General features: G+C 40.3%; 1 protein-coding gene across 2 annotated transcripts in view; it reads right to left on the bottom strand.

Moving 5' to 3' along the window:
• Positions 1-17,164, bottom strand: part of CNTNAP5 (contactin associated protein family member 5) — a 773,538-nt gene that overhangs the window by 1,776 nt on the left and 754,598 nt on the right. For both annotated transcript variants that reach the window (XM_045559127.1, XM_045559128.1), the window contains exons 22-23: positions 6,124-6,342; positions 948-1,019 (exon numbers count right to left, since the gene is read on the bottom strand). In XM_045559127.1, the coding sequence (XP_045415083.1) occupies positions 948-1,019; positions 6,124-6,342 (291 nt within the window). The remainder of the gene's footprint in view (positions 1-947; positions 1,020-6,123; positions 6,343-17,164) is intronic.

The raw sequence follows: 17,164 nt of genomic DNA, 5'->3' as shown, positions 1-17,164 counted from the left end.
CATGTGAACAGGAGCCACTGGTCGTATTGCTGCCTGTTCACCCAGCCCCTCCCCCCATCCGTTTCCATATCCCCCCACTTAGCATGGGGCCCAACTTGTCGCTGGGGTCATGAAATACAAGTGAAATGAATGGATACTGGTGACTTTTACAAGGAGAACTCCATCTGCCATGGATCAGCTCGTCTAGGCTGCCAGAAGGCAGGGATGGGGGCACCTGCTAGGGTTATGGTTCTCGGGTGGAAGTGGATTTAGTCTGTCACAGGCATCTTACATTAGCAAGGCTTGGGAGTCATTCTGGGTGGCAAGATCCAGAAGGAAAAATCAAGCTACAGCCGGCAGCAGCCAAGCTGAGGCAGAATAGAGAGGGGGGAGGCCAGCAGGCGCAGGGAGAACAGCAGAGCAGGGGGGAGGGTGGGGAGGGGAGCGCACAGCTGAGCAGACAGGGTCTGCATCTGTGACCACATGTACCGCGGAATTTGAAGCTACGGTCCTGTGGGCTTCACCCTGCTCATAAGATCCAACCCAGATCACTTGGTGGAGAAAACCTGACAGGATGGCGGCTTCCCCCATCTGTCTGCCCCAACGTGGCTCCTTTCCCATGTGTAGTTTTATTGGTCCGCTTTGTTTGTGCTTTAGAAAAAGTGACAACTGGATGAGACAAACAAGATGCTGGCTGCTGTCTGTAAGCAAATGCTCCAGCTGTGGACTTAGCGCTCAGCTGCCTGGTGCACCAGAGCTGGGAGGAACCTGCGGAGCTGCTGGTGCCAGGGGAGAGGGTGCTTTTGATCACTCGGCACATGTGACTATTCATGAACCCCTCTCAGTCTGGCAGATAATGCGGGGTTCTGGGTGCTGGAGGGCCCTAATTAAGGAGGGCTTCAGACAGCTTTCTCCAAAGTGTAAGATCATTTACGTCTTTTCGTTTTCTGCAACAGTGAATGTTTTACCTCCAATGACCGCAGAATCACTTCGAACTGCATTGGTGAGTGGTTCCCGTTCATCCGTCTTCCCAAAGGGATCTGAAAGGAGTAAAACATGAGGCTTCACTCCTCACTCAAGGCACTGGCAGGAGGTCTACAGAGTGGAGACGAAATGACACAGCTGTGGATTACACCGGGTGCTCTCAAATATTTGTGAGTTGGAGAGTTGCAAGAAACCCAAATAAACACACCCAAGCAAAGAACATCTGAAGTACACTGCTTGCACTCCATAGTTCATGACCCTGTTAGTTTGCAAGTAAGTTGCAGGGAAAGGGGTTGAACCAGATGATGACGTATCCTGCCCACGTGCCCTCAGCCTTCCCCTGACGTCTCCAGTTGCTTCTCTGGGCAGTTCCCATGCGTGGCAAGGGTCTGTGACCCCCAGGACACACACCTCTCTGCTTGACAGTTTTCTTCAGTTGCAAGAGGATTCAAGGTTATTTCCCGGGAAGAACAAAAGCACCGGAGAATTAAAGCCTCTGGCGCAAGCCCACTGATGAGAGAGGCATTGTACAGTACGTGCGCTGCCATATACGGTATGAGAAACCCTGTCCAGTTTAACAGCACACAGAGCCTCAGGGCAGGCTGCTGGCAAAGCACGGGGTGGGCGATGCACAGGCCACGGCAGAGTTCAATCCCCTCTTTGCTCATAATTAACAAATTGTTTGGCAATTGATAGTGCACTACTTCGTGTCATCATTAGGGTTGCCACATGTCATTTAAATGTTCTCATCTGTAAACTGGGAAAAATAATAGTCTCTACTTTATAAGGTTTTGAAGAGTTGCTCAAGATATTAATAATATGTATGTTTTAGAACAGTGCCTGACACAATGTTGAGTGCTCAATAAATCTTGCTTTTTCTTATAATTTTGCTTATTATTAATTATATACACATACACACACGTGTGAGTGTGTGAATTCTAGTCTCACTAGTGGCACATCAATCTTCTGATGGAAAAGACCAGAATTTACACCTCATGTCCCACAGCACTGCCACCCTGCTGTGCAGGTACACATGAGAGACGTTTGGCAAGTATATCTAGTGTGATTGAGTGAACAGAGGGTGGTGGGTTATGCTGTTTATGGTGTATACAGAGAGTCTTTTTCTAAAATCATGAATCTGGAGCTAGAAAACATTAGTACAAGAGAGAGTCTGATGGGGTCACACAGGAAGGGCACTGTAGGGGAAGAGGGGCTGGTTTGGGGCAGGTGTTCTGGACGGTGGGATTGATAGGGGAGAGCTATGGAAAGGACTTGCACTTGGAACTTGATAATACTATTAGTCATCTTCGTATGCTTAGATAGCATACATGCACACACACACACACACACGCACACACAAACATAGACAGATAGACATGTTACCGATGGGTGACAATGGGGTGATGGTGATGAAGGTACATGTCAGAGACAGAGGGAGGGTGGGCAGGCAAAGTGCAGGTGGAAAGTGAGAGGTCAGAAGAGGAGGGGAAGGAAGGAGAGAGGGGGAGGGGTAAGGAAGTGGGCAGGCAGAAGGCAGGGAAAGGAAGGGAAGCAGACAGAAAGGGAGGGAGGGAACTAAAACTATTTAGTGGTTAGACACTCTATATCCTACTGTCCTCCAAAGCTTGTTATTCTTTTATATCCTTGTGCTTACCCACCTTCCTGGAATGCCTCCTGCGTCTTTATAAATACAGTCACGCGTCACTTAATGATGAGAATATGTTCCAAGAAATGCGTTCTTAGGGGACCTATATAGCATGCCAGGGCACTGAATGCTGTAGGCAGTTGTAACACAGTGGTAAGTATTTGTGCATCTAAACATAGAAAAGGTACAGTACAAATGTGGCATAAAAGATAATGGTACACTTGTATAGAGCACTTACTGTGAACAGGGCTTGCAGGGCTGGAGGTTGTTCTGGGCTCTGGGCGAGTCAGTGGGTGGTGAGTGAACGTGAAGGCCTTGGACATTACCATGCACTACTGCAGACTTCAGACACACTGTGCACACGGGCTACACTAAATTTACTTAAACAATTCTTTCTTCAGTAATAAATTAACCTCAGTTTACTGTCACTTTTGTACTAATAAACTTTTAATTCCTTTTAAACAGTTTGACTTTTTTGTGATAACACTTAGCTTAAAACACAAATGCATTGTGCAGCTGTATAAAAATATTTTCTTTCTTTATAGCCTTATTCTATAAGCTTTTTTCCTGTTTTTAAAATATCTTATTATTTTTTACTTTAATTTTTTTTTTTTTTTAAAACTAAGACACACACACATTAACCTTGGCCTACACAGGGTCAGGATCATCAATAGCACTGTCTTCCACCTCCACATCTTCTCCCACTGGAAGGTCTTCAAGGGCGATAGCAGGCATGGAGCTGTCATCCCTGTGAGAACAATGTCTCCTTCTGGAACCTCCTGAAGCGCCCGCCTGAGGCTCCTCTTGAGGGGCAGGCTTGTTTACCCAGCATCGCCACAACAGGTGTGTAATGTGTTGGGCTAAGGTGTTAGGGTGGCTACAACCTCACTAGGCCCTTCATTGACCAAAACGTCTTTATGTGTAGCATGATTGTCTTCGAATCTTAACATCCATCTGGGTTTAGATCACAGCCTTTTTTCTTACTCCAACTTACATCGGTTTCCCCCTTAGTCATGTTTATAAACCAACGTATCTGTGATCTTAGCCCAGATTTCTCCATTCCTAGCATATTTTGCTGATGATATGTTAATATACATTACACTCAGTTTATTAATTCTAACTCTCTGGTATTTATTGACACCTACCCCGCCTCACCCATTCCTTCCCATGGAAACCACAATAATGTCTCTGAGCCGTACTCTCCCTCGTTCCTTCTGCCTCCTGCCGCACCCCCTGCTTTCCCATGTGGTTTTGGGAACTGTAAGTATAAATTTTCCTCTCAGAGGCTGTCGACTCCGTGTCTGTCACCTTATACCCGGTTGAAACAAACCCCAGACACATTCCAAGATTTCCAAAATGATGGTGACTAAGAAAAGACAGAAAAGCTACTATATGGATATGGTGCTGGAAATTTAATAGGAAATTTAAAATTTTTTCCTAAAATAGGAAATTTAATTTTTTTTCCTATTTTTATAAAAGGCTGATTTAATTTTTTTGGTTACATACCCAGAGTAGTATTCTAGTTTTAATTTTTTTGAGAAACCTCCATACTGTTTTCCATAATGACTGTACTAGTTTACGGCCTCCCCAAGAGCATACAGGAGTTCCCTTTTCTGCACATCCTCTCCAACACTTCTTACCCTCTTGTCTTTTTGATAATAGCCATCCTAAAGGGTATAAGGTAATCTTGTGGTTTTGGTTCTCATTTCTATGATGATTAGTGATGATAAGCGTATTTTCACATACCTGTTGGCCATCTGTATGTCTTTTTTTGAAAAATGTCTATTTAGATCCTTTGCCTATTTTTAATTATTTTTTCTTTTTTTGGTATTGAGTTGTATGAATTCTTTATATGTTTTGGATATTAATCCCTCATCATACATATGATTTTCAAATATTTTCCATTCTGTACATTGCCTTTTCATTTTATTGATTGTTTCCCTTGCTGTGTAGAAACTTCTTAGTTTGATATAGTTCCATCTTTTCTTCTTTTGCTGCCTATACTTTTGGTGTCATATTCAAAAAGATTATTGTCAAGACCAATGCCAAGGAGCTTTTTCCCTATGTTTCCTTCCAGGATTTTACAGTTTCAGGTCTCACATTTGAGGCTAAATTTTTTCAAGTTAATTTTTATGGTATAAGGCAAAGATTCAATTTTATTCTTTTGCAGGTGGATATCCAGTTTTCCTAGCATGATCTATTGAATAAGTAATCTTTTCCCTATCATGTGTTATTGAAACCCTTGCCAAAAATTAGTTGAACATATATGCTGGGTATATTTCTGAGATCTCTATTCAGTTCCATTGTGTTTATTTGTATGCCAGTAACATGCTCTTCTGATTACTATAGCTTTGCAATATAGTTTGAAATCAGGGAGTGTGATGCCTATAGCCATTTGCACTTATGTGTTCATTATAGCATTATTCACAGTAGCCAAGAGATGGAAATAACCTAAATGTCTGTCCATGGATGAATAGATAAATATATTGTGATATGTATATATATATATGCTGAATACATCTAGCATTTTTACATATATATACTGAATAATATTCCATTGTTTTGTAGATATATATCACAGTCTTTATTTATATATTCATATATATAAAAACAATGGAATATTGTTCAGCATTATATAATACAAGCAAATCACACCACTTGTGACAACATGAATAAACCTTATTTCATTGCATCAAATGAAATAAGCCAGGTGCAGAAAGACAAATACTATATGATCTCACTTATATGTGGAATCAAAAAAAAGTCAGACTCATAGAAGCAGAGAGTAGAACAGTGGTTTCCAGAGGCTACAGGGTGGGGGAACTGGGGAGATGTTGGGTAAAGGTACACACTTACTTAGAAGATGATTACATTTTGGTGATCTAACGCATAGCACGATGACCACACTTGTTTACTTGAAATTTGCTAAGAGAGTAAATCTCAAGTGCCCTCAACAGAAACACACACAAAGGGTAACTATGTGTGATAATAGATGTGTTGATTAATTTAATTGTGGTAGTAATTTCACAATTTCACATATTTATCAAATCATCACATTGTATACCTTGAATATATATAATTTTTATTTTTCAATTATTCTTCAATAAAGGGGGAAAAGTAAGCCTGATTTTAATCATATAAAATGTATTAGTTCAGGACCAGCTCGCTGCCTCCTTGTTCCCTAAACACTTCCATCCTTGTCGCAGTAGCCACTTAAGCAGTAGTGGCTATATACTCACACACGCCACACACACTGTGCACTATTATATATGTGTATAACATATAATATATGCAACTCTGCATTTAATTCCAAGTACTCACCATATTAAAAGTAGAATTGTATTAAATATATTAAAAAACACCCATAAGAAATCAGTCACAGTTTTTAACCACCTGTAATTACACAAGGCAAGGAATTGAGTCATAGTAGCCAGACCGTTAACCTGGAAGCTTCTCGAAGACACTGAAAGTAGAGCTAGTGAGCTGAGCTCCACTGGACATTCTCTTGAATGTACCTGATGAAGAATGCACGGTGGTCACCGCATTCACATCTGAGTCCACCGTGGAGCCGCAGCTGGACTCCGTCAAGGTCCCTTGGACAGTCACAGGCGCAGCGGTGGCGTGGCGCAGAGCTGCCTTCAGTGGCGCCACGTGGTTGTACTGCACTGAAGACATGCATCCAACAAAACCCAGGCTGTTTGCCTTAGCAACTTCAGGATCCAATCTATGGCTCTCTGCAATGTAAAAGACAATCCGAAGTCTTTTTTTCCCCAAACTATGCTGTATGTCCTCTTTGAGTAATGTCTAAAATTACAGAAGTTATCTTGTTATTCTTTGACTAGGGAGAACCCTCCCCCATCTCTCTTCACCTCCTCTCCCCAACTCCACCCCCTCTACAAGCATCAATATATCAACCACATGTCATAGAAAACTGCTAGGGCCAGCTCTGCTTTGAAATAAAAATGTTCCAAACTTCTAAATTTTCATTCATGTATTTTATGAACTGTAACAAAGATAATAAATCTGTTCTGTACTCTAGATGTTTTATAGAATTTGTGTCATTATCGCCGTCACCATTTATCTATGGAAGGTGGTGATTAGTGCAAGCAGACTACGATGCTCATTACAGCATTTTACTCAGAAATGTACCAGGAAAAAAAAAAAAAAAGAAGAGTCAGACAGAGAAATTAGAAGTCAAAGTTGTCCTCCCAGAGATGTATCATGTCCATTGTTTTAGGTCACCTGTATAGACTGACCTTCTATTCAAGATTTCTACCTGCTCGGTCCTGCCCATGGAACTGATGGGTGAGCATGGGTGTTTCATGACAGCTTTAAACTTCCCAAAGCATCTTGGAATCTTTATAAAAGATGAAAATGCAATCATTTGAGATTCATAGCAAGATCAAATGTCTCATTTTCTTCAAGATTTGTGGTGAGATTACTTGGAATCCTATTTCTTTCTCTTAAAAGGGGTCATTGGAACAAATTGCTGTGAGGCAATTCTGTAAAACTGTAATGCATAACGAGCCATATTTTAAGGTGTAATAGTTTTAACATACCTAGATGGCTCCAATGGTTATTTTATTAGGATAATTTGTTTATTTTCTGGAAGGGGGCAGGAACTTTCCCATCTACCAGTATAAATTATATACTTAGACAATTCATAAATTGTCAAAGAATGTCTCTATTGATCTGTAAGCATGCATTATGTTGGCAGCACTAACGAGACGATGTGATGAGGATGTGGAAGGAAATGAGAAATTAACCTACCTTAATAAGCCCTTTGCTATTAATAATTTTGGCCTCATTTTACTGTTCCCAATAAATTTAACCAATTTTTTTTCTTCAAAAGCTAAGTATTTTGACATGTTTTTATACTCCAAGTCATTTAATGCCACTTATTCCTCTGTCTTTGGGTAATTATTATGAAGAAAAACTTAACTAATTTATTATCCCTCTCTTCTTACCATAATGAAGAAAGAAACCAGGGCAGGTGCCATGGCTAACTTCTCTAATCCTAGCACTCTGGGAGGCTAAGGTGGGAGGATCATTTGAGGGCAGGAGTTCAAGACCAGCCAAAGCAAGAGCAAGACCCTGTCTCTACTAAAAATAGAAAAAATTAGCTGGCCGGGGTGATACACACTGGAAGTCCCAGCTACTTGGGAGGCTGAAGTAGGAGGAATGCTTCAGCCCAGGAGCTTGAGGTTAAAGAGAGCTAGGCTGACACGGCTGCACTCTAGCCCAGGAGACAGAGTGAGACTCTGTCTCAAAAAAGAAATAAAAAGAAAGAAAGACAGGAAGACAGAAATCATGTATATTAATGTCATGTGGCTGCTATGAGAAATTACCACAAACCAAACAGCTTAAATCAAGCAGCTTAAAACCCAAATGTGTTATCTTGCAGTTCTGTAGATTAGAAGCCTGACACAGCTCCAATGGGGCTAAAAGCCTAGGTGTCAACAAGGCGGAACTTCCAGAGGCTCTGGGATACTGCATTTGTCTGCCTTTTCTAGCTTCTCAAAGCCACCCACATTCTATCGCTTACAGCCCCCTTCTCCATCTTCAAGACAAGCAATGTTTCATTTCTCTTTTCCCTAGTCACTTCGACCTAGAATTCTCTCCTTCTGCCTCCTTCTTTCACTGTGAAGGACTCTTGTGATTACATTGCACTCATCCTGATAATCCACGGTTATCTCCCTATTGTAAATGCAGCTGATGGCAATGTTAATGCCATTTGCAACCTGGTTCCTCTCTGACACACACCCTAACAAATCCATGTGTTCTGGGGATTAGGATGTGGATATCTTTGTGGGTCTACAAGTCCATGTGTGAGATTCTGTGAGAACTTTCCAGGTAATGACAATGAAAATCCAATGAAGATGTGAAGTGTCACGCTTCCTCAAGTATAAGACAGCACTGAGGTATGCAAGGAAGCTTCGGTCTTCCAAATATTCAAATAAATATCCTGCAGGATTGATGGCTCATATTTGTTACTTACTCATGAAAGGATCACATATGTTTATTTGTTATTATGAGCTTTAAAAGAGTGTTTCTCATGTGAGGCTTCTCACACATTGTGCAATGGTCTTCCAGGTCAAAAAGCTTTGATGGACTGGATGCAATTTGCCGGTGGCACAAGAATTCCATGTGCCCAGCTACAGTTCCAAATACACATCAGCTACTGATTGGTAGTTAGCAAGGGGCAGAGCTAGAGGTCAGAAGTATTTAGAGGAAAAAGCAGAAGACAAGAGAAGGAACTCATAAATTGTCATAAAGTTTTTACATTGTAGGATTTCAAAATCTCAGAAAGTGACATAGCATTGTAGCTTTGCCTGAAGTTTCTAAGTCAAAATTGACAGGTCTCATTCCCAGAACTCAGCTGGAAAGGAGCCTACGTTGGTGTCAAGGTCCTTGGAGGACATCACCATAGTGACCGTCATGAATACCATCTCCAGGTAGAAGAATAGGCACACAGATAAATCAGGGGAATGCCAGAAAACGACATTCTTGCCTCAAAGGAATAAATGTTTTAAATAAAGCCTTATCTCTAGAGCATTGTGTTTATTCTAGAAGTATAATTAGGATGGAGATCTGGAGGCATTTCTGAAAAGCAACAAAGAGAGCAAAAATTGTGATATGAGAAAACATTCTCAGTATGAGGCCTGAGATAACAATGTCTTAGATTTTTACGCAGTGTAGTGGCAAAACAAAACAAAACAAAACAAAACAAAAACAAAGTTAGGATGGTTCCAAATGACTTTTGCTTCTTATAATAGTGTTAACTAATATGTGGGAGGGAATAATTATTTGCTAAGAAGAATTTTTTTAAACAGGCACAAAAAACTCGGCATTCACCACTCATCGAATAGTTACTATGCGACACTGTAATAATTATTGTTAAAATATTATTTTGATTCCCCTCCAAAGTTTTCCAGGTGTATGTTATCATCCTTCAACATTTACATATGAAGCACCTGATACTTGGAGAAGCAAGGCAGGTATTGGAGATCACGAGGTAGAGTTGAGATTTAAACCTGTCATCATGATTTTAAATGCCAACACTTTATCTAAGCAATGCTGCCTCCATAAAAACTCCAAAATATCTTCTATACAGAGTAAAATAATTTTACATAAATTATCTAAAAAGAAATAGGCTGTAAAAACTAAGGAAAGCACAAGTTATTTTGGTTGAATGCCTCACAAAATTCACTAAACTCTGTATTATATTAAGGACAAATGTATTTCCTAATCCATTTTGTTCGGTTTTTAGGTCACAATTGTATTAGATTCATATGGAGTTGGGGAGGGGACAATTTTTGTGTTGAGCTAGAGAATGAATATCGAAGACAAACTTCATACTGAATGTGGCTACCCAAAGGGTGATGGGGGGAATGCAAGCCAAGGACCCACCACTGAAAAGCACCAGGTTTTTCAAGATTTTCTGCTAACATATAAAAATCTCATCCAAACCAGAATTATAAGGTTTCTGTTCACAACCTGTGCCACTGCCTTTCTTACAAAACAAACCCGAGCCATGTCCAAATGTCTTATTTAAAATTGATTTAGTTTCTCCCTCTCCATACACTTTAAATATCATCAAAATACAGTTCCCGATTTTCTCTTGATTCTATTAGTAGCTCCATGACCTCACATAGTGACGTCGAAGCAGCATGGGCTGCTGAAAGGTACAGGTTGGAAGTTGGATGAGCCTGAATTGGTGACTCTGATCCTTGTACATGTGACTTGTTTCTCCATTTCCGAGCTTCAGTTTTATCCATTGTAAAACAGTGATAATAGCACCCGCCACGGGAATGGTGGTGGAAATACATAGAATAATGTAAGCATAGTTCATAGCTCAGTGGCCATAAATGCATTTTTGATTTTGTTTATTTGTTTGTTTGTTTATTTATGTTTTGTATACATTTATGTTGCATGGCATGATGTTTTGATACAGTATTGTATACATTGTGGAATGGCTAAGTCAAGCTATTTAACATGTGCATCACGTCACATCCTTATTCTAATTTTTGTGTGTGATGAGAACACTTAAAATCTACTCATCAATGTTCATATATTCAATATATTGTTATTAACTGTGGTCACCATAATGTACAATAGATCTCTTGAATGTATTCCTTCTAACCGAAATTTTGTCCTCTGATTAACAGGACACAATAAATGCATTGTATTAGTAGTAGGAAGTAGTTATGCTTATAGTGTCGTTTACTCCTCCTACTGTTCATCAGTTCCAAACTCCTTCGCCCGGATGCAACGCCCCTCAACAGGCCCAAGTGACACTGCATTTGGACCTAAGATAATGACGTGCTTGCTGTGAAATCTGTTTATTAAATTTCCACTTTCTACTGACTCACATCTGAATAACTGCAGTACTCAAACCTTGAATGACTAAGTTGATAAATTTATTATAGACTAAATTTTCCAGACATTTAAAAACTTGACTTTCTACATTAATTTGTAAACGCCCTTATTTCTTCAAAGAAAAGCTATGCTCCTCTGTTCAACCCAATGGATCTGAGATGCACAGGAAAAGTGTCACAGAACCAGTTTGCCCCAGAATGTATAACACTTCACACAGTCACAATTGTTTGACAGGAAGAGAGTGATACAATGAATCCAGGCTAATTTTATACAGGCAGATTTTTGTGGGGCTTTTTATATTACAAAAAGAAGAAAAGATCAGCAATTTTCTAAAAATAGGCATTGCTCTAGGCTGTAACATAACATTGGCTGTATGTCAAAAGTCATTTATGACATTTGAATCTTGCAGTGTCACAATCCAAGCCATGCAGACTAATACAACTGGGGCGTATAAGAGTAAAACGTTGTACCAAGATAAAATATAAATAAAGGGAACTGATGTTAATGGAAGGTACAAGCAAAATATACAAGTAAAGAGTTTTTGCCTCTAGAGTCCATCATCCTTTCAGGTGAGGGAGAAACAGTTCTGAAAACTGAATTACTAGTAGTGTTCTAAGTCCAAGAACTGTGTCCCTCAGATAAATCTTTTAATCCTGAAACGGGAACATCAAACTGCATTAAACACACACATACATGCACACACACACAAACTTGGCATTTGCTTAAGGCTTTTATGCTTTTCTTGGTATGCTCATTTGTGTGTCCTATGTAAACATTCCATCCTTCTGAAATGAGAAAGGGTGAGATAATTATACCCAATTTCTAGTTACAAAAGACAAGACACATAAAGTCCAGTAATTGTCTAAAGCAAATTTCCCAGTTCAGGCCTGGAACCTAAGTCTCTTGGCCCCTACTCTCCCCTGTTTTCTGTTAGGCCATGCTCAGTACCTTTCTGTATGTATGGATCATTGACAACCTGAAAAGAAACCTTACCTCCTTAGCCTGACTTAGCGCCACTCACTGACGCCCATTCTCCCTCGCTCCATCCAGCCCTGCCTGTGCCCCATCTGGCTCTGTGCTCTCCCCTAAGTAGGCGCACATTGTTCTCTCTACCCGAAAGGCCTTGCCGTCTCTTTATGACCCGGGTAACTTCTACTCCTCCTCTGCAAAACATGCATCTGTTTATTGGCCCCTATGACAACCGCAGCTCCGTGTGTGACGGTGGACTCACAGTGGCTATCAAACAGATATCCCCCCTCCGAGCTTTCAGTCATTTTGGAGGATTAATTTAACAGGCCAGCAATGATTTCAGGCAATAAATCTTACAGTAGATGGAGATCATTGTGGCTGTGGGAGTGTAGAAGGGACCCCTGACACAATCTAGGGCAGCAGGGATCAAATTGAGAATGCAAAAGAACTTCCAGGAAAATGTATTAAAGACCCATATTTGTGGATCTCTACTCTGATTCAGTAGGTCTGGTTGGGGTATGTGTGTGTGAAAAAATTTGCATTTTTAAAAACACATTCTTAGGCAATTATGATATAGATAGCTCATGGTCCACATTTTGAGAAACACCGATTTAGGAAATATTGCTTAGAATAAATATATTTAAATAAATAGAGGGTGGGTAGAATGTTCCAGAAACAAAGCAAAATCTATACAAGGCATAGAGGGAGAAAGTGTATCCATTTAAGACACTGAAAAAATAAGGTTAACTCTGTCTTAAATGAGGCAAAAGATTATGTTGAAGAGATGAGAAGGAGCCAAGTACCGTAAGGACCATGTTCCCATGGCACTTGGCTCACTTCCGTGACACTGTTCTCCCTCACGTAGGGTCTGTCCTCCCTTCCTGCTCTCGGAAAACCCGTCCCTTTCAGAGCTTCATTCTCATCCATCAAACACAGGCCCCAACGCAGAGTGAGGGCTTAGTTAACATTAGTAAAATAAAGTAATGAATGAAAAAACTAACAGTCCTTAATGTCAACAGTAATGCAGCCTAATCAGTGACATTTGTATACAGATATTGAACTTCTACAATCTGCACATTATAAACACATAGCTTCTTTACTTTTACATTTACACGCACACGTGTTACCCAGAGCTGTCTCTTTGACAACGCAGGCCGTGTTCTGGTCAGAAGAACTTCATTAATATTTCTTGTAGCTCTGCCAGGACTACACACGGGGTGTTTCTCTTCATTATTCTCAGCATTTTGGTACCTGAAGCCAAACGAACTGTTGACATGGAATCTGAGTGCCCATGCGAGTTTGGCTGCTACGTGTCTCAAAGCCTCTGCTGTTCGTAAGGACCCCGCACTCTACGAGGCAGGGCCTACGCACTGACTTCACACTGCCAGGGAGGCCCGCCCCAAAGGTGACGTGACAGGCGCCTTCCCTTCAGGTGTCAGGCTGAAAGTCTCCTCCGCAGAGAGGAGACTTCTCTGGGCACCTTCCTGAGAAGTATAGCCTCTCTCTTCCCGTTCTCTAATTTTCTGTACTGAGAACAATTGATTTCCCTATTTTCCACGGACTTTGTAATTGTGTTTCCATGTTGTTCATTCATCTTTTTTATATCACTGTAGACCATAAATTTCACAAAGAAAGTATACCTACTTTGCTCACAATTAATTACTTATTTCTGAACATAGCACCTTGGACACAGAAGTTGAGAAATAAAGATTTTTGGATGATTGAATAGGTCTGTATTACATAATGTCTGGCATGACGTAGGTCTTCCATGACTCTTCTTTAAGTGAGAATGCATACACACAGACAGATGGATGACGAAGAGATAGCTACTAATGATACAATACAAGAAGCCAAAAAAAAAAGTCAGTGCAGTAAACAAAATTCTACCATTTGAGAATTCATCATTTCAACTGAACAGCTCACTGGCTGAACTAATTTTTCACTTTCTAATTGGGTTGCTTGGTTACATGCATTATGTAAAGGCCCCTGTATGGATATAGGACAGTGACTACTGCCTCTGTGAAACCTTAGCAACATATCCAAATTTAAAAATTCTAGGTGTCATACTCCCAATGCTAATTCTGCTTATTTTCCATATATAAATCACTTTTCTAGCTTTAAGATTGGGATTTGCAAGTTGATGTAGAAACACATTCTTTTGGGATTGAAAGAAACAAAAAGAGTTCCTCCTCGGGTGTTCATTATTGATTTGATTTAAGTTCAGAACCAAGTGACTCATGTGGACTAGTTTATACCTATTTCGATTACTCTGTTAAAGGAAATTATCAAAACAGGTCCTGTGTGTCCCAACAGAGAATCTTCTAGGAGAGTTCAAAAATAACCTATAAAAATACACTCCACTCTAATGGGGAATTACAAGTTACAGAGTTAACAAGAAAAAAGTAAAAGTTGTATTAGGCACCTTCAGTGATTTGATGTTATTTCTTTATTACAAAGGTAGGAATAAATGTAAATTATATTAATATTTATTAGGAGACTTTCTATATCAGGAAACAGAAAATCTACCTTACATGGAACTAAACCATACAAGAATTAATTATGTCTCATAACAAGATCTAGAAGCAATTCTATTCTCTGGGCATAGAATATCAGGGCTCCCGTCCCTGTGGCTGTCTCATTCTCAGGACGGAGTGAGGTGATCCTGCAGTGCCAGGCATTACATCCAGATGCAACAATGTCCAGAAGCAAAAAACAAAAAGTGTAATGTCTGTGTCTCTATTTAAAGATGGAAAATCCTTCATCAGAACCACATATGCTCAGCAACCTTGCCAAAGTCCTCTGATTAGCCAGACTGTGTCAATTTTCATGTCTAATTCAATCACTGACAAGAGAAATAGACCATAGCCATTTTCTTAGACCTGAAGTCTTCAAACTTTTTGGTCTCAAGGTTCCTTTTCACTTTAAAAAAATCCTAAAGTGATTTTGGATATCTGTATCTACTTCATTATCAATCTGTGTCTACTCTATTATAAATTAAAACTGAGAAACTTTTAAAACACGAACCCACAACACACACTCCACTAGTGTAGCCTCTGAAAAACTTCACTTTATATGGGTAAGAGAAAGAGAGTGAGGAAGGAAAATAATGTCTTTTTATGAAAACGAAGATGGTTTTGTCCCAGGGGATTCCATGAAAGGATCTCAAGATCCACCCCAGGACTCCTAGACCAAACTTGGAAAACCACTGGATCAGACCAATTGGGAGGAATTCTCAGGGATTGCAGGTGGAGGCAACCTTCCCAGGAGCATATGACTTTATGGAAGGGCATGAATACTTGTACAAAATTGGAATTCTGTTAGGAAGGGCAAAGGGAACCAGAATGGATGTTGAGTAGGCAGCCAACACTGTCGGTCACGTACATGCAAGCTAGTCTCTAAAAGCCGAGCAAGCTTTCAACATTCACATATACTTAGTTGAAAAGATGGTCATTTTTGATGAGTCATATATTGACCTCTAGAAGTATACTGATGTTTGATATATATGTACACACACATATATGTATATGATTTATCACATATATTTTTACAAAATATACATGTTTTCCAGTTTAAAAGTCAATTATTTTTGAAACATCTTATACTGACCTCTGTAAAGATCCTGATGTCTAGATTGAATGACCTAAATGTGGTTTTTGTCAGTAGGGAAAAGTGGAGATTTTCTGGGCACTGAATGGAGCCCAGCCATAGGCAAAACTATCGCATAGGTGATAATTATACACAGTGATGTTTTTTGTTTTCCTGGTGCCAGGTCTCCTTCATTCTGGTGCTAACCCGTATCATGTATCTTGAACTACCAGACAATGGTGTGTGCCACTCAGCTTGACTTCCGCTTTACTATTCTGTAATAATACCAAGAGAGGCTAATTACTGAGCTTCTATTAATATTAGATTATGTGGTGAACCATCATGCAGACAAATGGTCCACAATAGCTTTAAGACTTGGAAAAGATAAAACATTGCTTTGACAAAAAAATCTAAAGGTCATGGAACCACCATAGTTTTCCTCATGAATTAGTAAGATCACTTCACCCAGTTTCACCTTGTGCTCACACTTCTGCCATCCAGCAGTGCCAAACAAAGTGAGATCTTCCTACGTGATATCTATCATGAATGGGTCACTTAGCATGTGCCAAAAGTTCCTTTAAGTACCTTATGACACTGGAACATCTTCTGTGCCACTCTGCCCACTGAAAGGCAAGAAAACTGAAGCAAACAATATGCCTAAAGTAGCGGTCAGTAAGTGGTGGAGCTGGATTTGCACCCAGGTTGTGTAAGCCCAGTCCCCGGCTGGAGGGTGCTGCACTGGCTTACTTTTGTAATTGCTAAAGCTTCCAGAACACCAGGTATGCACCAGGATTTGTGCTGCTCAGGTTAAATGAGTACCTGTGTGTGATGATCACAGCATGACAACCTTGAAAGACAGGAACCACTTTTTTTTTTTTTTTTTTTAGACAGAGTCTTGCTCTGTTGCTCAGCCTAGAGTGCCCTGGCGTCAGCCTAGCTCACAGCAACCTCAGACTCCTGGGCTCAAGTGATCCTTCTGCCTCAGCCTCCCAAGTAGCTGGGACTACAGGCATGCACCACCATGCCCGGCTAATTTTTTTCTCTATATATTTTTAGCTGTCCATATAATTTCTTTCTATTTTTAGTAGAGATGGGGTCTCGCTCTTGCTCAGGCTGGTCTCTAACTCCTGACCTCAAACGATCCACCCGCCTCGGCCTCCCAGAGTGCTAGGATTACAGGCGTGAGCCACCATGCCCAGCCCAACAGGAACCATTAATCTTTGCACCACAGATGAAAGAAATTAAGCCTTGGAGAGGTTAAGTAACTGTCCAAGGTCACACAGAGAATGGTGGAATCTGGTTCCAGACAAAAAGTCTGGGTGTGGCAAGTACAGAGACTCAATGTCCCTTGTTCATTGGGTGTGCTCAGTGAGTGGACCTTCGAATTCAACTCTTTATGCTTTTCTCAGACTTCAGTAAATAGTTTTCCCCTGAACTTACTAACCTTCTCCAGCAAAGTTTGCCCATCCCAGAGTGAAAAACTCCCTTCCTTCCTGATGAAAGGAGATGTTAACTGGAGAACTAATGAGGTGATAATGTTGGATAATTGCTAACTGTGCTCTTCCTCAAGATAGCACATTTATCTGTTAAAAAAGATTCTTCAAAGCCTTTATGAAAAGAAGC

Source organism: Lemur catta, chromosome 8 (assembly GCF_020740605.2).
Source record: "Lemur catta isolate mLemCat1 chromosome 8, mLemCat1.pri, whole genome shotgun sequence".
Taxonomy (NCBI): domain Eukaryota; kingdom Metazoa; phylum Chordata; class Mammalia; order Primates; family Lemuridae; genus Lemur; species Lemur catta.
The sequence above is the reverse complement of the archived record's forward strand: the minus strand, read 5'-3'. Positions and strand labels throughout refer to the sequence as shown.